Source organism: Python bivittatus, unplaced genomic scaffold (assembly GCF_059951505.1).
Source record: "Python bivittatus isolate LINGU-HERP-01145 unplaced genomic scaffold, Pbiv_v1 ctg000480_np1212, whole genome shotgun sequence".
NCBI classification, from domain to species: domain Eukaryota; kingdom Metazoa; phylum Chordata; class Lepidosauria; order Squamata; family Pythonidae; genus Python; species Python bivittatus.
Genome location: NW_028277075.1, coordinates 1,783,990 through 1,807,568, shown reverse-complemented (window position 1 = coordinate 1,807,568; position 23,579 = coordinate 1,783,990). Strand labels below are relative to the sequence as shown.

The following is a 23,579-nucleotide window of genomic DNA, read 5'->3' as shown; positions in this document are numbered from 1 at the left end:
TGACCATATTGTTACATATTACCTCTATATATTGAGTATATTTATTTTCAGTTGTATGAAGGGATAAAGGGATATATATGAAAGATGGAGTACATAAAATGCATTCAAAGCTAGCCACAGAAGTAGAAAGTTTTTTTCTGAAAGATTTCAGCTTGCAGCATGTGGGAAAATTCCAGAATACAAATTTCTAAGACTCAACAAGGGATAGTTCTGAAAATAAGACATGGTTCTCAAAACAAGAAGTGGTTCTCAAAATAAGAAATCCACATGAACTGGATAAGGTTGTGACATTCAAATGGAAAAATATGAGGAGGTATGAGAACAGTAATAATCTAAGACTGGCCAAGCATTGATAGAAGCTATCAAAGTGGATTGGAATTGTAGTATTTTGGAGCCAGCACCTAGAATGAGGTATGACATGGTACATTTCCAGCCTTCATTATTTTGGAAGTCAAACTCAGCCTGGCCACCTGGACTTTTAATTGGATGGGTATATATGGATGAATCTATATGAATGAGTAAAGATTTTAGTCCAGAAAGACAACAATAACAGTTATAAATCTATGTTTGTTTCTGTGTGTCCTAAAAAATAACAAGCAGCACTGGAGATATTATAAATATCCTATTTATGATCCTCCATGTGAAAAAAATAAGAGCCTTAGATCTTCACACACACTCTCCAACCTAGCCAAAGCAGATACAAAATGCTAGCTGCATCCACTATAGTGCTGTTGTTGCATTGCTGGCCATGTCCCCTATGGCTCTTAGAGGCCAAAAATATATATTTTTAAAAACATTAAAATAGGGCCTCTAGCTGCCAAAAAGTTGCCCTCTTATCTAGTCCATACAGTCATCAAACAGATGCCACTGGGAAGCCTACAGGCAGAGCATGATGGCAATAGGCCTCAAATACTGCTGCTCTGATACTGGTAATGTGTGTTATCTATCCTAGCTATGAATTTGCAGGTACCAAACATTCATCATAATTGAGAAACATTTCATGAATCTGTCTAGCTGCCTTAAAATAATCTAAAATTGTGCACACAAGTGTATCTTTAGGGATTTGAGTTTTGGTATAGAGCATTATTACATTAAATATTTTCTAAGGTTCTAAGGTTCCCCTGTTACATATGTGTGTGTGTGTGTGTGTATACATATATATCCTAAAACAGAATAAGTTATCACTTTAAGATCAATGTATCGTAACAGCTGTCCTTTATAATTTAATAGATATCATTACCTCCTGCTTTATTTTCTGTAGTTCCAGGACTAGCTGATCTACTTCATGTCTGGTGTCAACAAGTTGCTCTGATTTTTCTTCCCTGAGGATTTCATACAAGTTAGTTAGTAACTCCTCTGCCAAACTTGGAAATCACTGAAGTTCAGCAAGAGGAACATGAAATGGTTCAAGTTTTCCTGTTATTAAATCCTCAAAATCAGCAAGCACCACAGACCAATGAAAAAGAGGCCACAACTATTAGAAAGGCAGAGAAATGCACCTAAAGGCATTGTAACACAGAGAAAATGATACATTACATGGAAAGGAGAGTTTCAGCAGTCTTTTGAAATAAAATACAGACTTCTAACCATGAGACACACAAATACAGAAAACGGCTTCCCTGTAAACCTTGCGTGTCATACAGGTAGTCCTGAGTTTACAATGGCAGTTGGGACTGGAATTGCTGTTGCTAAGCGACGCAGTCATAAATTGCTTAGCAACACCAATTCCAGCAGTGCTGGAGTCGTTAAGCAAATCACCACAGGTCATTAAGTGAGAATGTCATGTGGTTACCATTTGCGACCTCCTGCCAGCTTCCCCATTGACTCTGCTTGTCAGAAGCTGGCAAAGAAGGTTGCAAATGGCAATCAGGTGACCGTGGGGACACTGCGACAGCTGGAACTCTGAGAACCAGTCATAAGGACCACTTGTTCATTGCAGTCACAAGTTTGAACAGTTGCTGAATGAATGGTTGTTAAGTGAGGACCACCTGTATTTACATCTGCTCAATAACTTATGTCCAAATGTGTACTTTCTGCTATTTCTTTACACACAAACTTTAAGAATGGATAGTGTATGGGAGCTTGCCTGTATAGAGTACATGAGTAGGAGGGCGAGAGAAATGAGCCAACCTCACATTGTTTCGTTTTTTATGGTGTCCTATCCTGAAACATTTCTAAATGAAAGACTACTAGTATAGATCAAAGCACTGAAGATAAATGTTTCATTTGCAGTTCTGCATTAACCAAGACATGGCAGTACTCACAGCTCCTGCCTGATCCTCCTGAGTTTGGCCTTTGCATCTGCAAGCTCCACAGACAAATGCTGTTTGTCCTCATTGGAGAGGCGGCTGGCAAGATTTGGGGAAGAAGCTGGACTTGATGTTTTCAGAGGACTCAGTGGCTGCTGGGACTGCAGGTAATCTCTGTCTTGAGTGAGATCTATAATTAACTGGAAGAAAAACAATAAAAACTAAAAGTTATGAGTGAAAACTGCATCATATATCTAACTCCATTCATACAAGGAAATGCTTTATGAAAAGAAAACACCAAATATAAGGAATGGTTTGAACACAGAAAATTGTTGTGGCACAAACACAAGAGGTTACAAAAAGTTTAGTTGTGCTCTTAACAAAAATGGCCATTTTAAGTTGCTGGATTTATTTAGCATGTGTTTCTTTACAGAGTTATAACAAAAAGACAAATCACTTCCTTGAGGAGTTTGTAATCTAAAATCTGACATGAACACCCTAGGGAGGAGGAGAAGGCAGTAAAATTACAGGAAAATAATATGCTTTCAGTTCAGTTACATATACTTGGGCTTATTTCTTCTTGAAATATGTGAAGGAACACAAGACACTGAAACAACTCATGTTGGTACTTTTCCTTAGAGGTTTTACTCTCTTAAAAGAAAAATATTGATTTAACAAAACATTTTAGGATACGGGGCCAGGACCAGCTGCCTCCCCCAAGTATCATGAACCAGTGCATGAAACAGCAAACTCAGTGGTCACACATGCATATATATTCCTTCTAACGTTCATCTTATCACAGTATACACGTAAGATAAAAAGCTGCGTATAATTATGTGCCTCAATATCTGTACAGGCAACAGTGTATACAGGCATACAATTATCTGCAAAAGACCATGCATGCTTATTCCTAGATTGAAGTATTTTCATGCAGGAAACAAATTAGAAATTTTTAAATGGTCATTGGAGATGGCTGCTATCCAATCTGAGAATTACAATGTCACCATTTCCCTCTGGTTTCTTGAATTATTTACAGATTAAAAAGTCCCAAACACAGCCTGAAATCTTAGGAATTGCCTATTTCTATTACCTTCCTTTCCACTGTTTTAGCATGAGTTGCTAAAATAAACTCTGCTTCCTTGTAAGAGTATATGCGTTAGTGAAAACTGAAGTATATCTGAGGCACGTTTTTAACAAAAATAGTATGGAAATAATCTTGGGATATACTGACAATAGCACAGGGCAATGGCCTTAAAAAAAATTAAATAGTTATTTTCTGATATACTGGTGTAAACTGAACACTTCCTTTTTAACAGTTTGCATGGGTCTCTAGTGAATCTTCTGCAAGGAAGACTGCACAAATGAAACTTCAACTACTATCTCCATATACTTGCAATGTAAAACACAAAAGTGAGAGTACAGGTAGTCCCCAAGTTAAGAACACCCAGTTTAAGGATGACCCATAGTTAAGAACAGAGCCTGATGTAGCAAAATTTGAGTTAAATACACAATGATTCAAATAAATACAGAATGGTTCAAGGTAATTACAGAATACAGTGGTACCTCAAGTTACGAACTTAATCCCTTCTGTGACTCTGGTTGCAACTCGAGTTGGTTGCAACTCGAGGTAAATTTTCCCATAAGGTTCAATGTAAATACGGTTAATCCGTTCCGCCCTCCAAATTTGGTCGCACCACAAGGCAAATTTCCCCATAAGGTTCAATGTAAATACGGCTAATCCACCCTCCAAATTTGGTCGCACCTCGAGGTAAATTTCCCCCATAAGGTTCAATGTAAATACGGCTAAACAGTTCTGAAACATATGCATTTTATTTTTAAACCTCAAAAACCTTCCAAACGCCACAAAAACCTTCCAAACGCCACAAAACACACCACAAGTCTCACCAAACGTCTCCTTGCTACCGCGATCTCACCCACAGGAAGCCGCGACCGCGTGGCAGCAGGGAAAATGGCCGCGGATCCGGTTTGTAACTCGAGGCAGAGTTCGCAAGTAGAGGTAAATTTTTGGGGCTGGAGCTGGTTGTATCTTGAAAAATTCGTAAGGAGGGGCATTCGTAACTCGAGGCACTACTGAACTACTTATACAGTATTATACAATAATACTGTTCCAGCTTACATACAAATTTGACTTAAGGACAGACTTTGGTAACAGAACTCACTCTTAAACTGGGGACAACCTGTAGCGTTAGTCCCTTATCTTGGATGGCGATAAAGTGCAATTGTAGTAGGGGGCAAAAATCCTTGCCTGTATTTTGCAGCTTATCTTTTGCACAGGTTCATTCCCAAGTACTTTTCTGTACATGAAATTCAGATTCTACCAAGTGAACCCAACTAGGAGAAAAGTGCTAGGGGAGGAAGAAAAACAGACTGTGGGGAAGTGAAATAAGAAAGGCAAAGAACAATTGTTTAGTATTCCTCATCAACACACTCTTTTGCTATTAAAATCAGACTACCCACTCATCTCCATTTCTTGTATCATGAGGACAGACCTGTATGTGCAAGATAGGCCTCCTGCAGTCACATTTAGTTTCATCCCTAGCATGAGATCATCTTGCAGAAAACAGGAAGGTTTTTAAAAGTGTTGATGTCAAGGGCAAAGGCTCTTGTGTCTCAATACACAGATAAGAAATGGTGGGTGAAAGCAAGATAGGGGAAGCCTTTTATTAAACAGAATAGGTGATGGATTTATGGAATGTACAGAATGGCTCAAATACAGGAGAGTGAACAATGCAAAATCCTTCTAAGCATTTGTTCTTTTATCAACCAGGAGTCAAAGTTAACTTGAAAGGATCCTTAATTTTGCTAGATTTTAACTCCTTAATGTTAACATTATAAGCAGATCAGAAAAATGCCACTACCTATTTTATATTAATTTGGGGGAAAGAGAGAGAAAGAGATTAAGGTTGCCTTAATTCTTATATATTTATTTAATAAATAAGCTCATATTTGAGAAACAGTTAATAAAATAATTCAACGCAGGGTTAACAGAAAAGGAAAGTCAGGGGATGCCAGGACATTACATATACCTCTGTGCACTCATCTCTCTCATCAATCAGCCTCTTAAGGTGGAAAACCATATTTCTGGAAAGTGACTCTAGTTCTTCTGGAGCCATATCTGGTAGCTCTAGCCACTGCAAGTCAAATACATTCTCCTGATTATGGGTTACCTGAAATTAAGAAAAAGAGTAAAAAGCCATTAACATGGTATTTGTTTATTTCTAGGTATGAATGATAGATAATTCAGCCAACAAGTCTGTTCCTGGCCTTGGTATAATAAATAAACAACAGACCAAACTGTACAGATTTGTTAGCCACGCCTACTAGAATAAGAAGCTAGCATAAACAATTGGAACTGCATGTACCAGATCACCATTAGCTCTTTGTAACCCACTCCAGTGACTGAAAGCCATTATTAAGATTTCTTCTCCATGGTCTTTGCTCTTGGCTTGCTCTATTTTTGCATACCATCTCCACATGTTGTTCCTGCCCATGCTGATCAACTTAACTTTAAGTTCCAGTGCACATATTAGGGTTCTGTATAGTAAGTTATGTTTAAGAATGCCAGCTAAGTAAATTACATTCTAATAACCTTCCACTATAATATCTGATAAACCACTGACATCTGCTTATGCCAATATGAATATTTGGACTTTTATCTTGCTTTGTCAAATTATTCTTCCTAAACCTGAACACTTTGACTGCCAACAGGAGAAAACAGTTAGAGGCCAATCTGTAATGCATGAGATTGTTTTTTGTTCCTTCAGGAGAACTAACTTCACGAAGAGCCTTCCCCAACCTGGAACTTTCCAAATCTGCTGCATTACAACTCCTAGAATTCCCAGTCAATATGAGGGTCCTAAGTGAGAATTCTGAGTTGCAGTTTAAAATATCTGAAGGGCATCAGATCGGGAAGTCTTGACTGGAGTGAAACAAATCCCACACAGAGTACATAATGACAGCTGAAGTGAAGGCAAACACTTGAATATTAATTGAGCATAAATACATTTATCCTGTTTTAACAATAAATGAAGACTGATGTAATCATGCATCTGTTGCACACTGTGTGAGATATAATCTTTACAGTCCAAGCTTTCATTAAAAAACCCAAGAAGCAAAAAAATAAAAAATAAAAAAAATCAGCAAATCTTTAGAATTAGCCTTCCCCAACCCAGTACTTTGTGTGGGGACTACAAAGCCTAGAATTCCCAGCATAACTAAATCTGAAGGGCAAATTGGAGAAGGATACCCAAAAAGTTGGAGAATCCAAGTTATCAGACAAAATGAACACCTATTAATCTGCTCCTGCCTTTGACAGTTTTAGCCAATAAATGAAATCATTGCTATCACTTGTGCGTTATTTTAGTGAAGAAACATTGTATTCATTCTAAGCCATTTATTAGATTTTCCTTAATGAAAATATAGTTGCTGGGATATAAAGGAAAATTAGAAATCCAGGATCTTAGTACAGATATTAAAACAGTCAAAATGGATGTGTTTATGGGCTATGTTTGTTTTTCTACTAATAGCCAGTGGCCAAAATAAATAAAATTTAAATTATAAAGTTAAATATAGCTGTACTTTTGTAATATTTACTTAAAATCAAAGAGCAATTTTAAAAAATAAAAAAGAATGATCTTTTAATGTAAGGTCTTATTTCTTCACCCACATAATACAAGTTCTTCCCGATATGGTAAACATTTAAAATGCAAACCAATGCAACATACCAACACAAATGACATCAACCATCAATGTAGTATGCTGGTTAAGGCGTTGGATTTGGACTAGGGAGACTGAGGTTTAAATCTCCACTTCAACACAGGGTTGATTGGGTGACTCTAAGCCAGTTGCTCTCTTTAAAAAAACCAGCTTGCACACAGTTGTTGTGGGGTTAATAAAATGAGGCAAGACACCCCTACCCCATGTACCCTGCCTGGAGTTCTCAAGAGAAAAACAGAATATAAATACAATAATGAGAATTACAGGACAAGAGTACAGTGACTGAGAAATGCGCCTGGATTACACAACCTGAAGAAGAGCTAACGGTTGTTAAAGCAACATTCAGGTGGGAGATCATATATAACATTATACTTTGATATTGCTACCTAGTTTCCTGACATTCTTTTTAAAAGAATGGTGGTGGCTATGAACTTCATTACAGCAATAGGACAATTAACTACAGGCTAGGTTAGATAAACAGAATAAGGAAAAGGCATAATCTGGACAAGAGAAGGGAAGCCCTATCATAAAAATCTGGTATTAGAATTTTAAGGTAATTAGAATCTTACCTCCTGGATGTGTGAAACAATTGCAGCTTGAGTTTCAATATCTAGCTGTTTTATTCTTTCAATGAATTCTTCTTTTCTTTCACACTATAAGCAGGAAAAAAATAATGAACACATCCTACAAAAGTTTGTCAGGCATCAAAAATACAAAGCATTTTTACTATTCTGAATATTTAAAAGATCAATTAAGTTGTGAAAACTGGGGAAGGACCAAGAAATTTCATCACTATTTAGAATGTTCATGTTAAGTATGTTTTAAATAGTTAATACATTATTTCCAAGTGCTGAAGATGCAAGTCCATACCATGTAACAAATGATCAACCTTATATCCTGGTTTGCATAGTTATTTTAACAGAATCTTTCCCATTATACAAATTTTCCAATAACACATGATCTCTTCTTCTCGTGCATAACTGTTGTGGCATTTGGCATTTTAAAATGGGACTGAAGAATTGGAAATGAAATTTAAAATGTATATAACACAATAGAATGAATGTCTAAATTTGGTAAATGTTGCCAATCACACCTGAATACTTATAACATCAAATTAACTCTGTGGATGTCTAAAGCGTAATTCTCAGCTTTCATAACACAAACCCAGAAATTTGGAACACAATTTCTTCCAAATATATGAGAAGACAGTCATCATTCACATGTGAATACTAACGTATGTTAAATTTCATATTTTGACTGATGAAATATATGCGTATGAAAGAATCCAGTGAACAGTAAGATTTGTGTTTTATCCTTTACTGTAATATAATGTACACAGAAGTCTAATTCCAAAATTCTGTATAGCCATGAGCTACAATATGATTTTAATACTAGTGGCCAAGATAAAATAAACTTTTAGGTTTAATTTTCTATTAGGACTATGGAGCACTTCTGATTTGACCTCCAAAAGGTGTTTGATGTGAATGTTATTTCAGTCTGGAACATCTTAAAGCAGCTGCTATGAAGAGTATCTTTTGAAAATCAACTCTAAAGTGCTACACAGTCTTATTTCCTATAGTCTATTATTTTTTGAGTAAGCACAAGGTGTATTTTACATTAAAACAGCAGTAACCTTTTATTTAATTATAGGATGGGGATGACCCACTATAATATTTTTGACTCTAAAATGCTCGTGTCATTTAGTTCAAATTTCTGAACTTTAAATAAGATTTCTTTGTACTATGTATTACTAAGTATTTTCTTTGTACTTAAACCAGTCATTAGGATGAAACCGGTTATAGAAAATGGCTTGCTTTGGTTTACTTTCAATGTAAGAAGAGCATTGCAAAATGATTTTTAGTGTATAGCAAAAATCCAGTAACTTTGCTATTTTATTCCAACCGACAAATTATTCTTAATCAATTGTATCCAACATGAGTAATTTTTTTTTTTTTTTTTTTTAGTGAAACAACAGCATTAAGAGAAAGACTGTGAGCATTTTGTTACAAGGGTTACCATGTGGTTGTTAAGGGACTTGAAGACCCGGTGCTGCCATTTGGCTTGGGGGGAGGAGGGGAGACATTGAGTGTGGGATGGCTAGTCCCTTAGAAACCTTTCATCTCCAGCCCGGAAACCATCTCCCTCTTGGACTTTTTCTTGGTAATGTCTTTCTTGTAAAGTTTTTATGTCTTGTAAAGTTTTTATGTTTTTTTCAATCTGATATGTATTTATTATTTTAATGGACTGCGTGAGCCGCCCAGAGTCCCCCATTAGGGGGAGATGGGTGGAGATAAATTTAATAAAGAAATAAAGAAATATACACTGATGCCATGAATCACTCAATCATATTTCTACTCTGCTGCACTCAAAATTGACTCTCAGCAGCTTACAGTATATAAAATATTAAAACATACGGAGTTCAATTAAAACCAGTCCAAATCACAGTAACAATGATCACATCAATCCCCACATAAAAACATAAAGACACAAAAAGCAAGAAAAAAAAACAAGATGGTATCAGGTATAAACTTAAGAAAAGCCCCTCCAAATCCACTCTGTTTTTAATATTTTCCAGAAAACCAGTCAGCCTGATCTCTGTCAGGAGGCTGTTCCTAAGTACTAGTACCGACGCAAAAAAACACCTCCCCTGAACCTTTCAAAAATGGGAGATTATAAATTGTTTCTCCCTAACTGTTCTATCAAGTCAGGCTGATACTAGCTGGAGCAAACACTCCTGTAAGTATTCAGGTGACAAGCCAGAAAAAGCTTCATAGGTCAATACCAGCATCTTAAGTTGTACCCAGGAAATAACCAGTGCAGGACCTGCTGAATCAGTGTTATATGCTCCCAACAAGGGGAGTCAGTAGTCAAACTCTAGTCAAATTCTAGTCAAACTACTAGAGTTTTTTGAGAATATAAATACGTATGTGGATAAGGGCAAGCCAGTAGATATCATCTACTTAGATTTTCAAAAAGCGTTTGATAAAGTCCCTCATCAGACTTCTCAGTAAACTTAGCAGCCATGGAATAAAAGGGCAGGTCTTCTTGTGGATAAGCAACCAGCTACATAATAGAAAACAAAGAGAAGGAGTAAATGGACATTTCTCTCAATGGAAGGATGTAACTAGTGGGGTCCTCCAAGGTCTGGTGCTTTTAATATATTTATAAATAATCTGGAATTGGGTGTACTAGAATACCAAGTCTGCTGATGACACTATATTGTTCAGAATGGCAAAAACAGTAAGGAACTGCAAATAGCTCCTAAGGGATCTCTGCATATTAGGGGAGTGAGTGTCAAAATGGCAGACGTCATTCAATGTGAGCAAGTGCAAAGTGATGCAACATATTAGTGCCAGAAATTCTACTTATACAAACTAATGGGATCAGAGCTAGCAGTGACTGATGAGGAAAGAGATCTTAGGGTAATAGTAAACAGTTTAATGAAGGTGTTGACACAGTATACATTCCCTCTAAAAAAGGCAAACAGAACATTAGGGATAACAAGAAATGGTAATGAAAATAGAAATGTCAATATTATAGTGCCCTTATATACAGGTGAAACTCGAAAAATTAGAATATCGTGCAAATGTTCATTTATGTCAGTAAGGCAACTCAAAAGGTGAAATCAATATATGAGATAGACGCATTACATGCAAAGTGAGATATGTCAAGCCTTACTTTGGTATAATTGTGATGATTATGGCGTACAGCTTATGAAAACCCCAAATTCACAATCTCAGAAAATTAGAATATTACATGACATCAATAACACAAGGATTGGAAATAGAACAATATCGGACCTCTGCAAAGTATAAGCATGCATATGTACTCAGTACTTGGTTTGGGCCCCTTTTGCAGCAATGACTGCCGCAATGCAGCATGGCATGGATGCTATCAGCCTGTGGCACTGCTGAGGTGTTATGGAAGACCAGGATGCTTCAATAGTGGCCTTCAGCTCCGCTGCATTGTTCGGTCTCATGTCCCTCATCTTTCTCTTGGCAATGCCCCATAGATTCTCTATGGGGTTCAGGTCAGGCGAGTTTGCTGGCCAATCAAGCACAGTAATCCCATGGTCATTGAACCAGGTTTTGGTACTTTTGGCAGTGTGGGCAGGTGCCAAGTCCTGCTGGAAAATGAAGTCAGCATCCCCATAAAGCTCGTCTGCGGAAGGAAGCATGAAGTGCTCCAAAATCTCCTGGTAGACGGCTGCGTTGACCCTGGACTTAATGAAGCACAGTGGGCCAACACCAGCAGATGACATGGCTCCCCAAATCAACAGAGACTGTGGAAACTTCACACTGGACTTCAAGCATCGTGCATTGTGTGCCTCTCCATTCTTCCTCCAGACTCTGGGTCCTTGGTTCCCAAATGAGATGCAAAAGTTGCTCTCATCAGAAAAGAGGACTTTGGACCACTGGGCAACAGACCAGTTCTTTTTTTCTGTAGTCCAGGTAAGACGCTTCTGACGTTCTTTTTGGCGTGAGTTATTTGTTGTTCAGGAGCAGCTTGACAAGAGGAATACGACATTTGAAGCCCATGTCCAGGATCCGTCTGTGTGTGGTGGCTCTTGATGCACTAACTCCAGCCTCAGTCCACTCCTTGTGAAAGTCCCCAACACTTTTGAATGGCCTTTTCCTTACAATCCTCTCCAGGCTGTGGTCATCCCTGCTGCTTGTGCACCTTTTTCTACCACACTTTTCCCTTCCACATAACCTTCTATTGATGTGCTTTGATACAGCACTTTGGGAACCTCCAACTTCTTTTGCAATTACCTTTTGGGGCTTTCCCTCCTTATGGAGGGTGTCAGTGATGGTTTTCTGCACAACTGTCAGGTCAGCAATCTTTCCCATGCTTGTGATTCCTACTGAACCAGCCTGAGAGACCATTTAAAGGCTCAGGAACCCTTTGCAGGTGTTACGGATTCATTAGCTGATTAGAGTGGGACACTTTGAGCCTAGAATATTGAACCTTTTCACACTATTCTAATTTTCTGAGATTGTGAATTTGGGGTTTTCATAAGCTGTACGTCATAATCATCACAATTATACCAAAGTAAGGCTTGACATATCTCGCTTTGCATGTAATGCGTCTATCTCATATATTGGTTTCACCTTTTGAGTTGCCTTACTGACATAAATGAACATTTGCACAATATTCTAATTTTTCGAGTTTCACCTGGAAATCAATGGTGCTACTGCATCAAGAATATTGTGTGCAGTTCTGGTTGCCACACCTCAAAAAGGATAATACAGATCTAGAGGGGGTTCAGAGGAAGGCGACTAAGATGATTAAGGGGCTGGAATAGCTTTCCTATGAAGAAAGATTGTAATATTCGGGGCTTTTTAATTTAGAAAGGAGGTGAATGAGAAGGGACATGATTGAGGTGTACAAAATTATGTATGATGTACATAAAGTAGACAAGGAGAAGCTATTTTCTCTTTCCCGAAATATTATAACCAGAAGTCACCCAATGAAATTGAATCTAGGAAGAATCAGGACAGACAAAAGCAATTTTTTTACAGAGTGTATACTTAAATTTTGGAATTCACTACCATGAGATGTGGTGCTGGCTACTAGCTTGATTGGCTTCAAAAAAGTGTTGGATCAATTCGTGGAAGGCATGGGGATCAAAGGCTTAGTCTCGATGTCAAAGTAACTGCCTCTGAAGGCCATATGCTGGAGACCAGTGGGCTTCCTTTTGCAGTTGATTGGGCACTCTGAGAACAGATTGGTGCATTAGATGGGCCAGGGGTCTGATCCAGCAGGACACTGCTTATGTTCTTATGTTTAAGGGCTCCATGTAAAGTACACTGCCATAGGCAAGTCAGGTGTTAATGAGGGCATGAGTTACTGCAGGCACGTCCTCCTGCCCCAGGTAGGATTGCAGTTTGTACTCCAGTCAAAGCTGGGCATAGGTTCCTCTGGCCATGGCTTCACCTGTTGATCAAGCAGAAGCTATGAATCCAGAAGGACCCCCAAACTGTGGACCTGCTCCTTTATGGTAGTGCAACCCTGGGGGTAACAGAGAACCCTAGCAGACAAACAGCAATTCTGTCTTACTAGGGTTCAGCTTCGACTTGTACTCTCTTGTTCATATAAGAGATACCAGGAAAGGGCACAAAAGAATCTCTCTTATAACCCAAGGCAGTGATGTATTGTCAGCATGCTGGTGATACTGTATGGTACTGTATTTGTGTGAATTCTTAACTTTGGGGACATTTTATTATTCTGGATTTATCTGTTCTAGCTTTTCTGAATTGTGTTGTAAGCTATTTATTTGTGATTACAATTATTTCTATACCGCCTCATTCCAGAATGGCCCCTGATGGTTTACAATAGCAATAAAACCATAGAGTCCAATAATTAAAATGCAATTAAAAATTCTAAATTAAAAACAATGCCCCTAATCCCAGTGACCAATTTCAGTGGCAATTATCATATCCTAAACGCACTCTCAAACAGCATTATCTTCATGGCTTTCCTAAATTAGAACAAAGTGGAACTTGCCCTCAAAATGTTTAAAATTAAAGGACAAAACTATATTTTTTTAAAAGCTAACAATTATTAGCCACTGACTACAGCACAACTAAAAATTGTGCTGCTTGTTTATATTTTTGTTTTTGAGATTTTATAAGAGCTTTATCAGCTCAGATTGCAAACTGTGTCTAGGACAAAGATGATTTACAGCCTCATGTAACAACTCTAAGAAAATAATTCATTCAAATGAATTAGTAGTATGAAAATCAAACTTACCTGCACAGCACAACCCAATACCAAAAGTAACAGCTTTTTAATTTCATCCATACTTTTACCTAAGAAGCAAGAACTGACCATTAATATAGAAATTATGAAGGCTTTTATTTAAAAAAAACAGATTATGTATAATGTAAATTCAGTGGCACAGCGTTGTTCAGGAGACTGCAAATCCTTAAGTTTGGATCATAGTATACAATGTGGTTTTATATGGTTTTTTGCTTTTCTGTTGGGAAATATAAACTGGGGTGCTTATAATTTGAAATTATAACTCTCATAATTTCTAGCTCTCCTAACTTTCCTAAGTTATGTAACAGAGTTTTAGAAAAAATGTATAATGCTATCAATGGAATTTGATTTAGCATGACTAAAAGACTGGAAATAATTTATTATGATGCTGTAATCTATACTAAATGGATTATAGCATCTACCTTTTAATCATAATAAACATCTCATTTAGGTGTTACTTGTAATGAAAGTAATTTAGTGGGAGAAAACTTCATTGCAGTGGGGTTTTTTTACACACGTTATGCAAAATTGTAAAAGAAAAACTTAAATAAAGCAGTTATCCGAGTATATCTCTAATATAGTGCTTTTTATTTCTTTGTTAAATTTAGTTTATACATAGTATTAAAAATAAATGTGTCCTTCCCAAGCTATGGACTCCGGAAATTTGACCTGCAGGAGAACTATCTTATTCTTTCATGTCTAGATTTGCATGACTGAATTTCTTCCTCCATATTTCAGCCGAGCTAGTACAATCAGATGGCTCCTGAAATAATTGTGCCTATTAAATGCTCCTGGAAGATGGAGGCAAGAGACTGAAGCCACTGAGTAAAAGAGCATAATAAGCCGGGAGTGGGCATACATGTAATGACAATTCTCCTGTTCCCCTCTAGGTCATCTTAATGAAGAAAAATAGATGCTAGCCACTATGTCAACATTTACTCTTTCACATGGTTTGATTTTTAGAAAAAGCAGGTTTTTTATTTTTAGCTTTCTCTATTGAGCATTGACTGGATAAGCATGCTGGGGGCAGAGATGAAATACCCCCACCTGACATAGAATAAATGGGTACCACGTATTATCGCTTGATGTTTCATTCTTGAAAGTCTATTGCCTGTAAAAAACGATTATTCTCTCTCATACGTGCACACACACACACGTGCACACCCAAAATGTATTTTTACTTTATTAATTTCAAACATATCCTTACAAAAACTAGACAATTCCTTCCAGAAATCATTCTGGCATTAAAGCTGTAATAGTTAGCAAGTTTCTAAGGAGAATGTGAAACAGAAACTATGCATCTGGTTTAATAGATTCAACATCGTATGTTATTATTTAAATGAAGATTCTGGCTATCACTTTCAAAAAGGTAAGCAATCAATCACGTCCTCTGTATGGTGTTGAAGCGGTGGTTCAGCATTTACATTTTAAAGATACAAAGAGGGTAGCAGACATTTAGATCATGCTTTCCATTAATAATCTATTCAGCAGCATTATATGCATTATCTCTTAGGTCCTTCCTTCTTTACTTGCATTTTTGCTTCACAAAACCCCAAGTTTTCAACTATTTTTGTATCCACTTTACACATCTGATGAATTAAAAAGTATCTTGCCTACAAAAAGCTACATGCCACAATGGATTGCAATTTGAAGGTACCACAGAATGCTCCCTTTTAAATCTGAAGAACTGGTATCACGCATGACCATCACTGCTTTAAAAATTAACTCAGTGGCATTTTCCTTTTCCAAAAATTCCAAGGCAGCTGCTTTCACACTAGCTAACTAGGTAATTAAAATGGAGGGATTTGTAGTACAACCATCTGCTCCCACAACGGGCTTTAGACCTTTAGGGAATAAAATCTGTAGTCTAGAAGCTTTTCTACAGTACTAGACCAGAGAAGGGCCCCCACTCTCACAGGAAAGAGATGGGGAGAAACAGATGGTCGCATTTTTGTGGGAGGCAGCAAAGAGATTACAGTACAACACAAAGATAAAAAGGCAAAGAAATAAGATTAGGAGGGCAAACAAGAGCAGAATGGTTGGAAACACTGGTTTAAAATTAAGACATTTCATTGCTGGGTGAAAAGTTTGTTTTCACAGAAATTGTGGACTGCATAGGCTTAACCCTGTCAAAAAAAAGTGATGAAAAATCCAATGTTTGCTTGATTAATTTCCTCATTCTTCAACATCTTCTATGCTAATCTATCACAAACAGTGGTAAAACCTGAATGCTTGAAGGAAGATGTCAACTAACTTAGTATATCCTGATAGATGATATCATGATAAGCATCATGTGATTAGTGCTGCCAAAATGAATTTTAAATGTTTCCTCAATAATGATCAATACTGTAAGATGCCTTCTGTGTCATTCCGACCATTGCTGCTTTTACCTATTTCCCCAGTGGTATCAACCGAAGCAGTTGGTTTATCTTGCTCTAGGCCAAGACAGTCTCGTTGCAGAGTTTTTTCTTTTCACCAATAGTTCAAAATGATCCCTTAGCGTAGTCTGCTGACTATAACTTCTGAGCAGTTAAAAGCATTTTGTGACACCTCTGTAGCCAAGCAATTAGAAAAATCTCACTAGAAATGGTGGCTACATGGCAACAAAGAAAAACTGGCTAAGACACCACTAGCAACTTTAGGAAGGCTTGTTGTACTATACTACAGTACCCTGTGCAAAGCATTTGAAAGGGGTGCTTTGCGAGGTACAGTAATACAAATGAAACCCCTCTGTTCAAATCATTAAAGCAACCACAACGTCCGCAAGGCTGCTTCAAAAGCTGTTCCTGGCGGTCTCTATGTGCAAGTCTTGTCAAAGATGAGGCTACTTCAATGACTCAAAGCACCCCTTTCAAATCCAACATGGAGGATGAGAAACCCAAAATATGAAAGAAACAAGTATGTGTAAAATAAATATAAAAATGGACATGGAAACATTTAGAATATTTAGAAATTTCATTCTAATAAAACAAACCTTTCTTTGGGCTGAAATCTTTTGGGTATGAAAATACTAGATTTTGACAAATTGCTTTAAGAAAAAGAATCAGATCTTGTTTTTAACGTGTCAGTTGAGCAACTGACATGTAGATTTGAGCATGCTCCAATGAACTTCCATGTGTGCACATAGCCACGTATATCTTTATGGCAGTGAGCTGCCTTGATTGAGACAACTGTTGCAACTGGTCTCAAGGTGAGGACTTTTATGTATTTGCCAGCTCCATGCAAAATGAAACCTAAAAGGCTCCCACACTGATTAAGGCATTTGTGAACAGGCACGTCTGCCTATTGGAGAAAATTCATAACAAGGGCAGATCTGTTAGGCAATGGGAGAGATTGTTGATGTTTGGGCTTTATTTATTTTATTTATATTTCAAATTTGTCACCGCGCATCTCACTACAGAGTGACTCTGGGCAGTTTACAACAGGTTGATGGACTGGAGGTGCTGTGTGTATCAAGAACTGGAGCTGCTGAAGGAGGCAAGTGCACTATTGAAGAGATGATCCCTTCAAAAATGAAGGATCTACCACATAGGATCCAGCAGAAGCAAGCAGGATCAAAAAAGGGAGATCTGCAGAGTGGACTGGCTGGTGAAAAGGACTGGGGCTACATTCAGAAAGGACACAAAATGCTGGGCTTTCTAAGAGTCTCAAGAGAATTTCTCCCCTCTTCCCGTCTAATTTAGTGAAGGTAGACTGTAAACTGCACCTATGTGGATAAGAGAGTGAAATATCTAAGAAACTGTTTTTTTTAAAAAAAGCTCTACACACACACACACACACACACACACACATATACATGTACATCTTTGTGTGTATTGTATGTACATGTAAGTGTATATTTCTATTAGTTTGTTAAGCTAAGGTCACTGTATAATAGAAATAAGCAGAGATTATTGACTTGAATTACTGACTTTAGCTTGTAGAAGTAACTCTGTGTGTGTGCGCATGTACATATTTCTGTGCATTTCCTACCCTCTCACAATCTTCTAACAGAACTTCTAAATAGGCTTACACCACATGTGGATTACAAAGCAGAATTGAGTCCACAAGTTATGTTCAGCATTTTATTGGCTTTAATAAACCTTAATTTCACCTTCATAGCAAACAATTATATTGGTTCATAAGTTAGAAAATACCAATTAAGTAATAAAATCTTCCATTGAGTCAAGCTTGGTTCCTGCTTACTTTATAGGTACCTCTATGTAGTTTCTTGGCAATGGTACAGAAGTGGTATGACCCTGCCTTTTGAGGCCAGCCTATAGTTCTGATAATTTGTTAGTATATCCAAGTAGTAACCAGGTTCAATTCTACTTATCTCTGAAGCCCAGGCAAAGTCAACAAAGTGTTGACATTATATTTGCATGGGTATGTCATCAGGTGAGCCATGACTCAAAGTTAAATGCATGCCCAGATTAGGACTTACATCTCTCTCCTGCTGGAAAGTAAGAGTAGTGTGTCTAGCTGAAATTATGACAATAAGACGTTCATGGATAAAACCATGTGACTTTTCTAATTGAATCATCTTCAGATCATCAAATATTTACCAAAAATACTGCTCTGTAGCCTTTAGCCCATTATTAGAAAAGGTAAAATATGACCTGAAGATGCAGAGATGTTCTTTATGTTAATCTGCATTACAGAATATTCCACATAAGGCTCTTTTATCCTCCAGGTCTAAATCTATTTTTAAAGATTCTTCAGAGATGTGGATGCCAAAAAAGGTAAGTTTTGCTACTGTGTCTGAAGTCCGGCAACGATTTTGGGACGGACAATTAGTTCAAGGAATGCATTTCAATGAAGCTGTTACCATAAGGGATGCCCAGAATTATAGTTCTCTTAACAAGAAATCAGTGTGTAGGTGTAAGTTTATTAACAACTTTATCCTGTTTTCATTTTTTCATTCCTTATATAGATATTTTTGCTTTCTCATTTCCCTTTTTTGATAAACATTTCTTTATGAGATTGTCGGTCAATAAATAAGCGCTCCATGAGGTCAATGAGCTAAATATGTCACCATATGGTACTGCATCGTACTAGATGTCTAAATAATCAGGTTATTTATTATAGATGCTTAAACATTGTATTAGAAGATTAAAAGTAATCTCACATTCCAGATGTTTTGAGGTTGGACAGTGATGATGGAAAGTTATTTGGTGTTCTGTATGCTTGTACTGTATGCTTAAGTATCTCTTCCCATAATATTAATCCCATACTTCTGAGCTGGCCAGTGTATGCACAGATGCAACACAGATATAGTATGTCAACCTTGTTATCATGAAAGCTCTGGTTCTATCTGAATATTAAGGATTTAAACTCTGTGCACGTGTGTGTGTGTGAGAGAGAGAGAATAAAAGAAAATCATGGTCAGATCTCTCCCTTAAAAGTTCTGTTTTACAAGGAGAAAAATATATACATTCTTCTAAGATATATACATTCTTAATTCTCCTGAGTTAAGTTCGACTCCTACTGACTGCTCCTAATTTCCTTGGGAATGTTATGGAAGTGGTTTGCCACTTGTGGGATGTAGTTTCAACTTTCCAGTCTAGATAGAGCCTTAGAATTCCCAAGTGGTCCCCCCAACAATATAACTTCAGAAATAAGTGAAAGTTGGCTAGATGGTGCCACCTACTAAGGCATATCATATATGGACAGATCAAACAAACAAACAAACAAACAAACAAAAAACCACTGACAATTAGAAGTGATTTATCTAGGTTCTGGCCAGAACCTAGATAAAAATTAACATTTGTTTGAGAGAAGCCTCCGAGGGATAGAACCCTCAAAGTAACTCTTAGGGAGAATACCAATGATCAGTTTACCGATAAGGTCTGACAGTTCCTTTGATCCGAAGACCAAAGCTTTACTGCTTTCTTTGATTAGCCAGCAGAATTACATATCAGCGTAACATGTCTGTTACTGAAAACTTACACTATACACTGGTTTCTAAAATATAATTTTGAGAAAACAGCTTCCTGTTTTTGAAGCACTGGAAAATATATCTGACTCTGCAAAATCTTACAGAAAAAATAAAGATAGTCAGAAAAATTGCCATGGTGACCTGCCCTTAGCTGGCAGCACAGACATTCCCTCTGCTGCCTATGCTGGCAGCAAACAGCAGGGAAGAAGAGCTGCAGCTGAAATCACAACTCCCTTGCTCTCATTTTTGGATGATTGCAATAAAACAGTGCTGACATACAGGAAAACATATTCCCCCAAATGACTCTTGGGGCACAGGTCTCTATTGTTTGATGGAAATAGTACACATGCACATATACAGTTTTTATTTGTGCCATTATTCTCCCTATCCTGTTATTCATTGCCAAATTAATGTTAAGTTATACATAATAAAACATTCATATAAAATATTTATGCAGTTATAAGTAATAAAACATTTAGCTTAAAGTAAAAGGTGTTATGATGTTACAAAGGTACTCACCAGAGAGAGGATCTTTGCCAATTATTAAGACATTTGGCAAATTCATTATGATCAGCTGCTGCAGGACTTCCTAAAAAAAAAAAATGAAAGAAATACAAAAATGAAAGAAATAGTCATTAAATGTCACTTGTCTAGATGAAAAAAAAAAATCCTTAACTCTGAAAATAAATAAATCTGGCCATGGACAATGTATGCTCAATTAAATCATACACAGTATTAAACTTCATATGAAAGCGCAATCACTTATCTTAAAATACATCTGCAAATAGTTAATTTGGGGAATTATATGTGGTATGTGACCATTTACACTCTGAAACAAAATGCATCCAACCCCTCCTTCTTGCAAACCCTCAAACAGGACTGTGCATTGCTTTATATTTGATTCCCAAAAAGGTGCTTCAGAACCACCATGTAGCACAACTCTTTGAAGCAGCCACTTCTTTTCTTTGATTCATGTGACCGTTGCTTCATCCTGGAAAAAGACCCAGCTGCTTTAAATGAAAACAGATATGTACTATATTCAGGTTCTCATGCACACCAAAGCACCTTTTTGGAATCAAATCTTAAGCATAGCACAGCAGCATTAAATAGCATTTGAAAACATACCTTTTCATCTAAACTGAACTCTATCTCCCTCCTTCCGCATAATTTCTTTATGGCAGGGATTGGCAACTTTCTGAAGTCACAGAAGGCTGTGATATAAATGGGAATGGTGACAGTATATCAAAAATACAGGCAGAGCTAGGATTTTTGTCTCCAGAGGGCTTTTCTACCCTACAGTTTGTGTGCTTCTCTCCTCAAAATGGTAGGAAAAACTCATTTTTTGGTAAATGTACCACTGAACTTTGGAAAATTCTTGAAAGGCTGGTAAAGATTCTAGGTCTGCAGGTTAGCCTATCCCACTTTTTAATTTGTATTAGACTAATCTGGTAGATTATTTGGGGGAAGGTTGGCACACAAAGCAATGGGAGGATGCTGTGGAGTCTCTGGATTGACTTCCTGATTCTGCAGATTTTCTTTTGTAGAATCGTTCAACTCCATTTTTCTCTCAGAAAAGAAAATGTAACTGATGAAAACTAAAACATTTTCCCCACAATTTATTCTATGATAGAGAAGCCACTACACAAGTACTTTGCAGGCTGGTGCAGTCACATAATTCTTCCCCTTCTAGGCCATGCATTAGCCATACAAAGGTACAGGCACTGCTCACACAACATAGTGAGGCAGCTAGAATTTTGGAGGCCCAGAAGAATCTAGCTGTGGCAGGGACAGTGAAGAGGTGTGGAGGCAAAGAAAATTGGTGCAGGAAAACTCTCTCCCCTCCATATCAAGAAAAAACAAGCAATACAGTGGTACACATCAAGCTCCTTTGGCCAGTAGTATCTTTCTCCAAGGGAAGCCTTTCTTGCTATTTAATCTATTTTCACTGAAGGGTTTCAGATATTGACTCTAGGAGTGTCTTTTGCACAACCAACTCCCCTCAGAACTGAGAGTATGATATCTCAAAATGGATTTGGCACAATTAAGAATGGAAGGAGTAAATGTTTTTATCCTTATAAACTTATGCTGGATCCATAACGCTGTGCTAGCCCAGGACCTTCAGTCAAAATTTCACTGCATAAATTACAATGGCCTGTTAGGAATGGTGGACTTAACTTCCTATACTTTCAGATTTATTTTTCAACATATATTTTAACTTTGGTTACTGGCTTGGAAAAAACAATTTCAAAATTCAGCTTCTCTTTAGGCCAACTTGAAAGCTATTACTTTACCCCACTGAAATTCTGGCAATCTTTGTGAACCTTGTTGGCTCAATCGTCAATTCCAATAGCTGAATTAATTGATGCTGAATATATAAGGAAAATATTTGGCCATATAGAATTATTTTGACCTTTTATCCATGAAAAGCTCACACTACGGGATAACTGCAATTTAAGAACAGCTGGTAAGTTCATTGGAAGGATAAACTGTGTGTTTCATAATATCAATTTGTTTGGGCCAACTTAGTTCTAATGAAGTAGTATTTAATATTTTTCTGTGGAATTTAAAATCAAGATCTATTTCCCTCAGAGTGTTTCTTGGAAGTTAGTTCAACTTAAGCATTTGTATTAATTACTCCTAATACTATTGCTACTTGTGAATTTCCTCATCTGTTAGGTTTTGGAAGAATCATTTGAGGCTCCAAAACCAGAAAACCATTGTTATAAAAAGATCAATTAACTGGATTAAATTTATAAAATTTTTGCAACTTTTGAAATAATACATGTCAGATAGATGTCTCGTTCTTGTAAATCAGTGAAATGCTGATTTAAAGAATGTTAAATTAATCCAATTTGATCTCAAAATAAGGTTAATACAACCTACATTTTTGTTTCATGAATACTGGATTCCTCAGAGCATGTTTAATAAGGGTTAGTTGCTCTTGCCATGCTATTGGAGCATTAAGTCATAGGATCTTGTCAACTTCTGGAGAAGCAATGGTGGACCGAAGACAGCTCTGCAAGAGCAGAGCTGATGGCTGTGGTAGAAAGAGGAGCCAGTGAATGGATCGGCTCCTCAGAATCCCTCTTCAGATTAAGGAGAGGACTACGATCGCCCATAAATTTGGTTCAGAAAGGTTATCTGCAATGTTATCGTAGAGTAGTGATCTCCGGCAGATTTGAGACCTCTGGGAGCTGGGGCGAAATCATCCTGCCTAAGCTGCACTTCCTCTCTTAATTACCTTAGGAAATTGCTTGTTATTGAACTTTTGGACGTTAACTTGTGGGATATTATTTGACAGGATTAAAGATCAAGTTTTTTAAAAGTAAATGGAAGGAATACAAAGTGAATTCATTTGACCAGGATTAAAATATAGATGTTGTGGTTTCTGGTAGCTATTAATGGGATTTCCTTTTGATCAGGCCTGAATGATGAGGCTTTAAAGATTTGTTTATAAATGGGGAGAGATTTCTTTTGCTTTATTTCTCAGAGAAAGTGATAAATTGAATACAAAATGTATTTATTTGATTAAGGTTAAAATGTGTATGTTATGATTTCTGGTAGCTCTTAATGGACTATTTGATGAATAGGACTGAAAGATGAGTTTTTACAATTTGTTTATTGATAAGAGATGCGATATGGGAAGAAGAAATCCCTTATTTATTGAAACACTAGAGAAGGTGTTAAGTTACTGAAGTTGTTTATACTTATCTGGAGGGAGTGGGGAATCATTCTTTTATATATCTCTTTTTCTTATTTTTTTTTCTCTCTCTTTGCACTTTTCTTTTTTCTTCATATTTTATATTTTTCTTAGCTTGTATTAGTATTTTATCTTTGTACTTATAAACTTTAATAAAATTATTACCAAAGAGTCATGTGATCTTGTCCAACAGTAAAACTGCCAGAGTTTGTGC

General features: G+C 37.0%; 1 protein-coding gene across 2 annotated transcripts in view; it reads right to left on the bottom strand.

Annotated features, from left to right (window-relative positions):
- Window positions 1-23,579, bottom strand: part of CCDC88C (coiled-coil and HOOK domain protein 88C) — a 106,390-nt gene that overhangs the window by 44,496 nt on the left and 38,315 nt on the right. For both annotated transcript variants that reach the window (XM_088145231.1, XM_015888880.3), the window contains 6 exons: window positions 20,185-20,254; window positions 13,740-13,798; window positions 7,556-7,639; window positions 5,297-5,437; window positions 2,265-2,449; window positions 1,241-1,322 (listed from right to left, as the gene is read on the bottom strand). In XM_088145231.1, coding sequence (XP_088001357.1) covers window positions 1,241-1,322; window positions 2,265-2,449; window positions 5,297-5,437; window positions 7,556-7,639; window positions 13,740-13,798; window positions 20,185-20,254 — 621 coding nt within the window. The remainder of the gene's footprint in view (window positions 1-1,240; window positions 1,323-2,264; window positions 2,450-5,296; window positions 5,438-7,555; window positions 7,640-13,739; window positions 13,799-20,184; window positions 20,255-23,579) is intronic.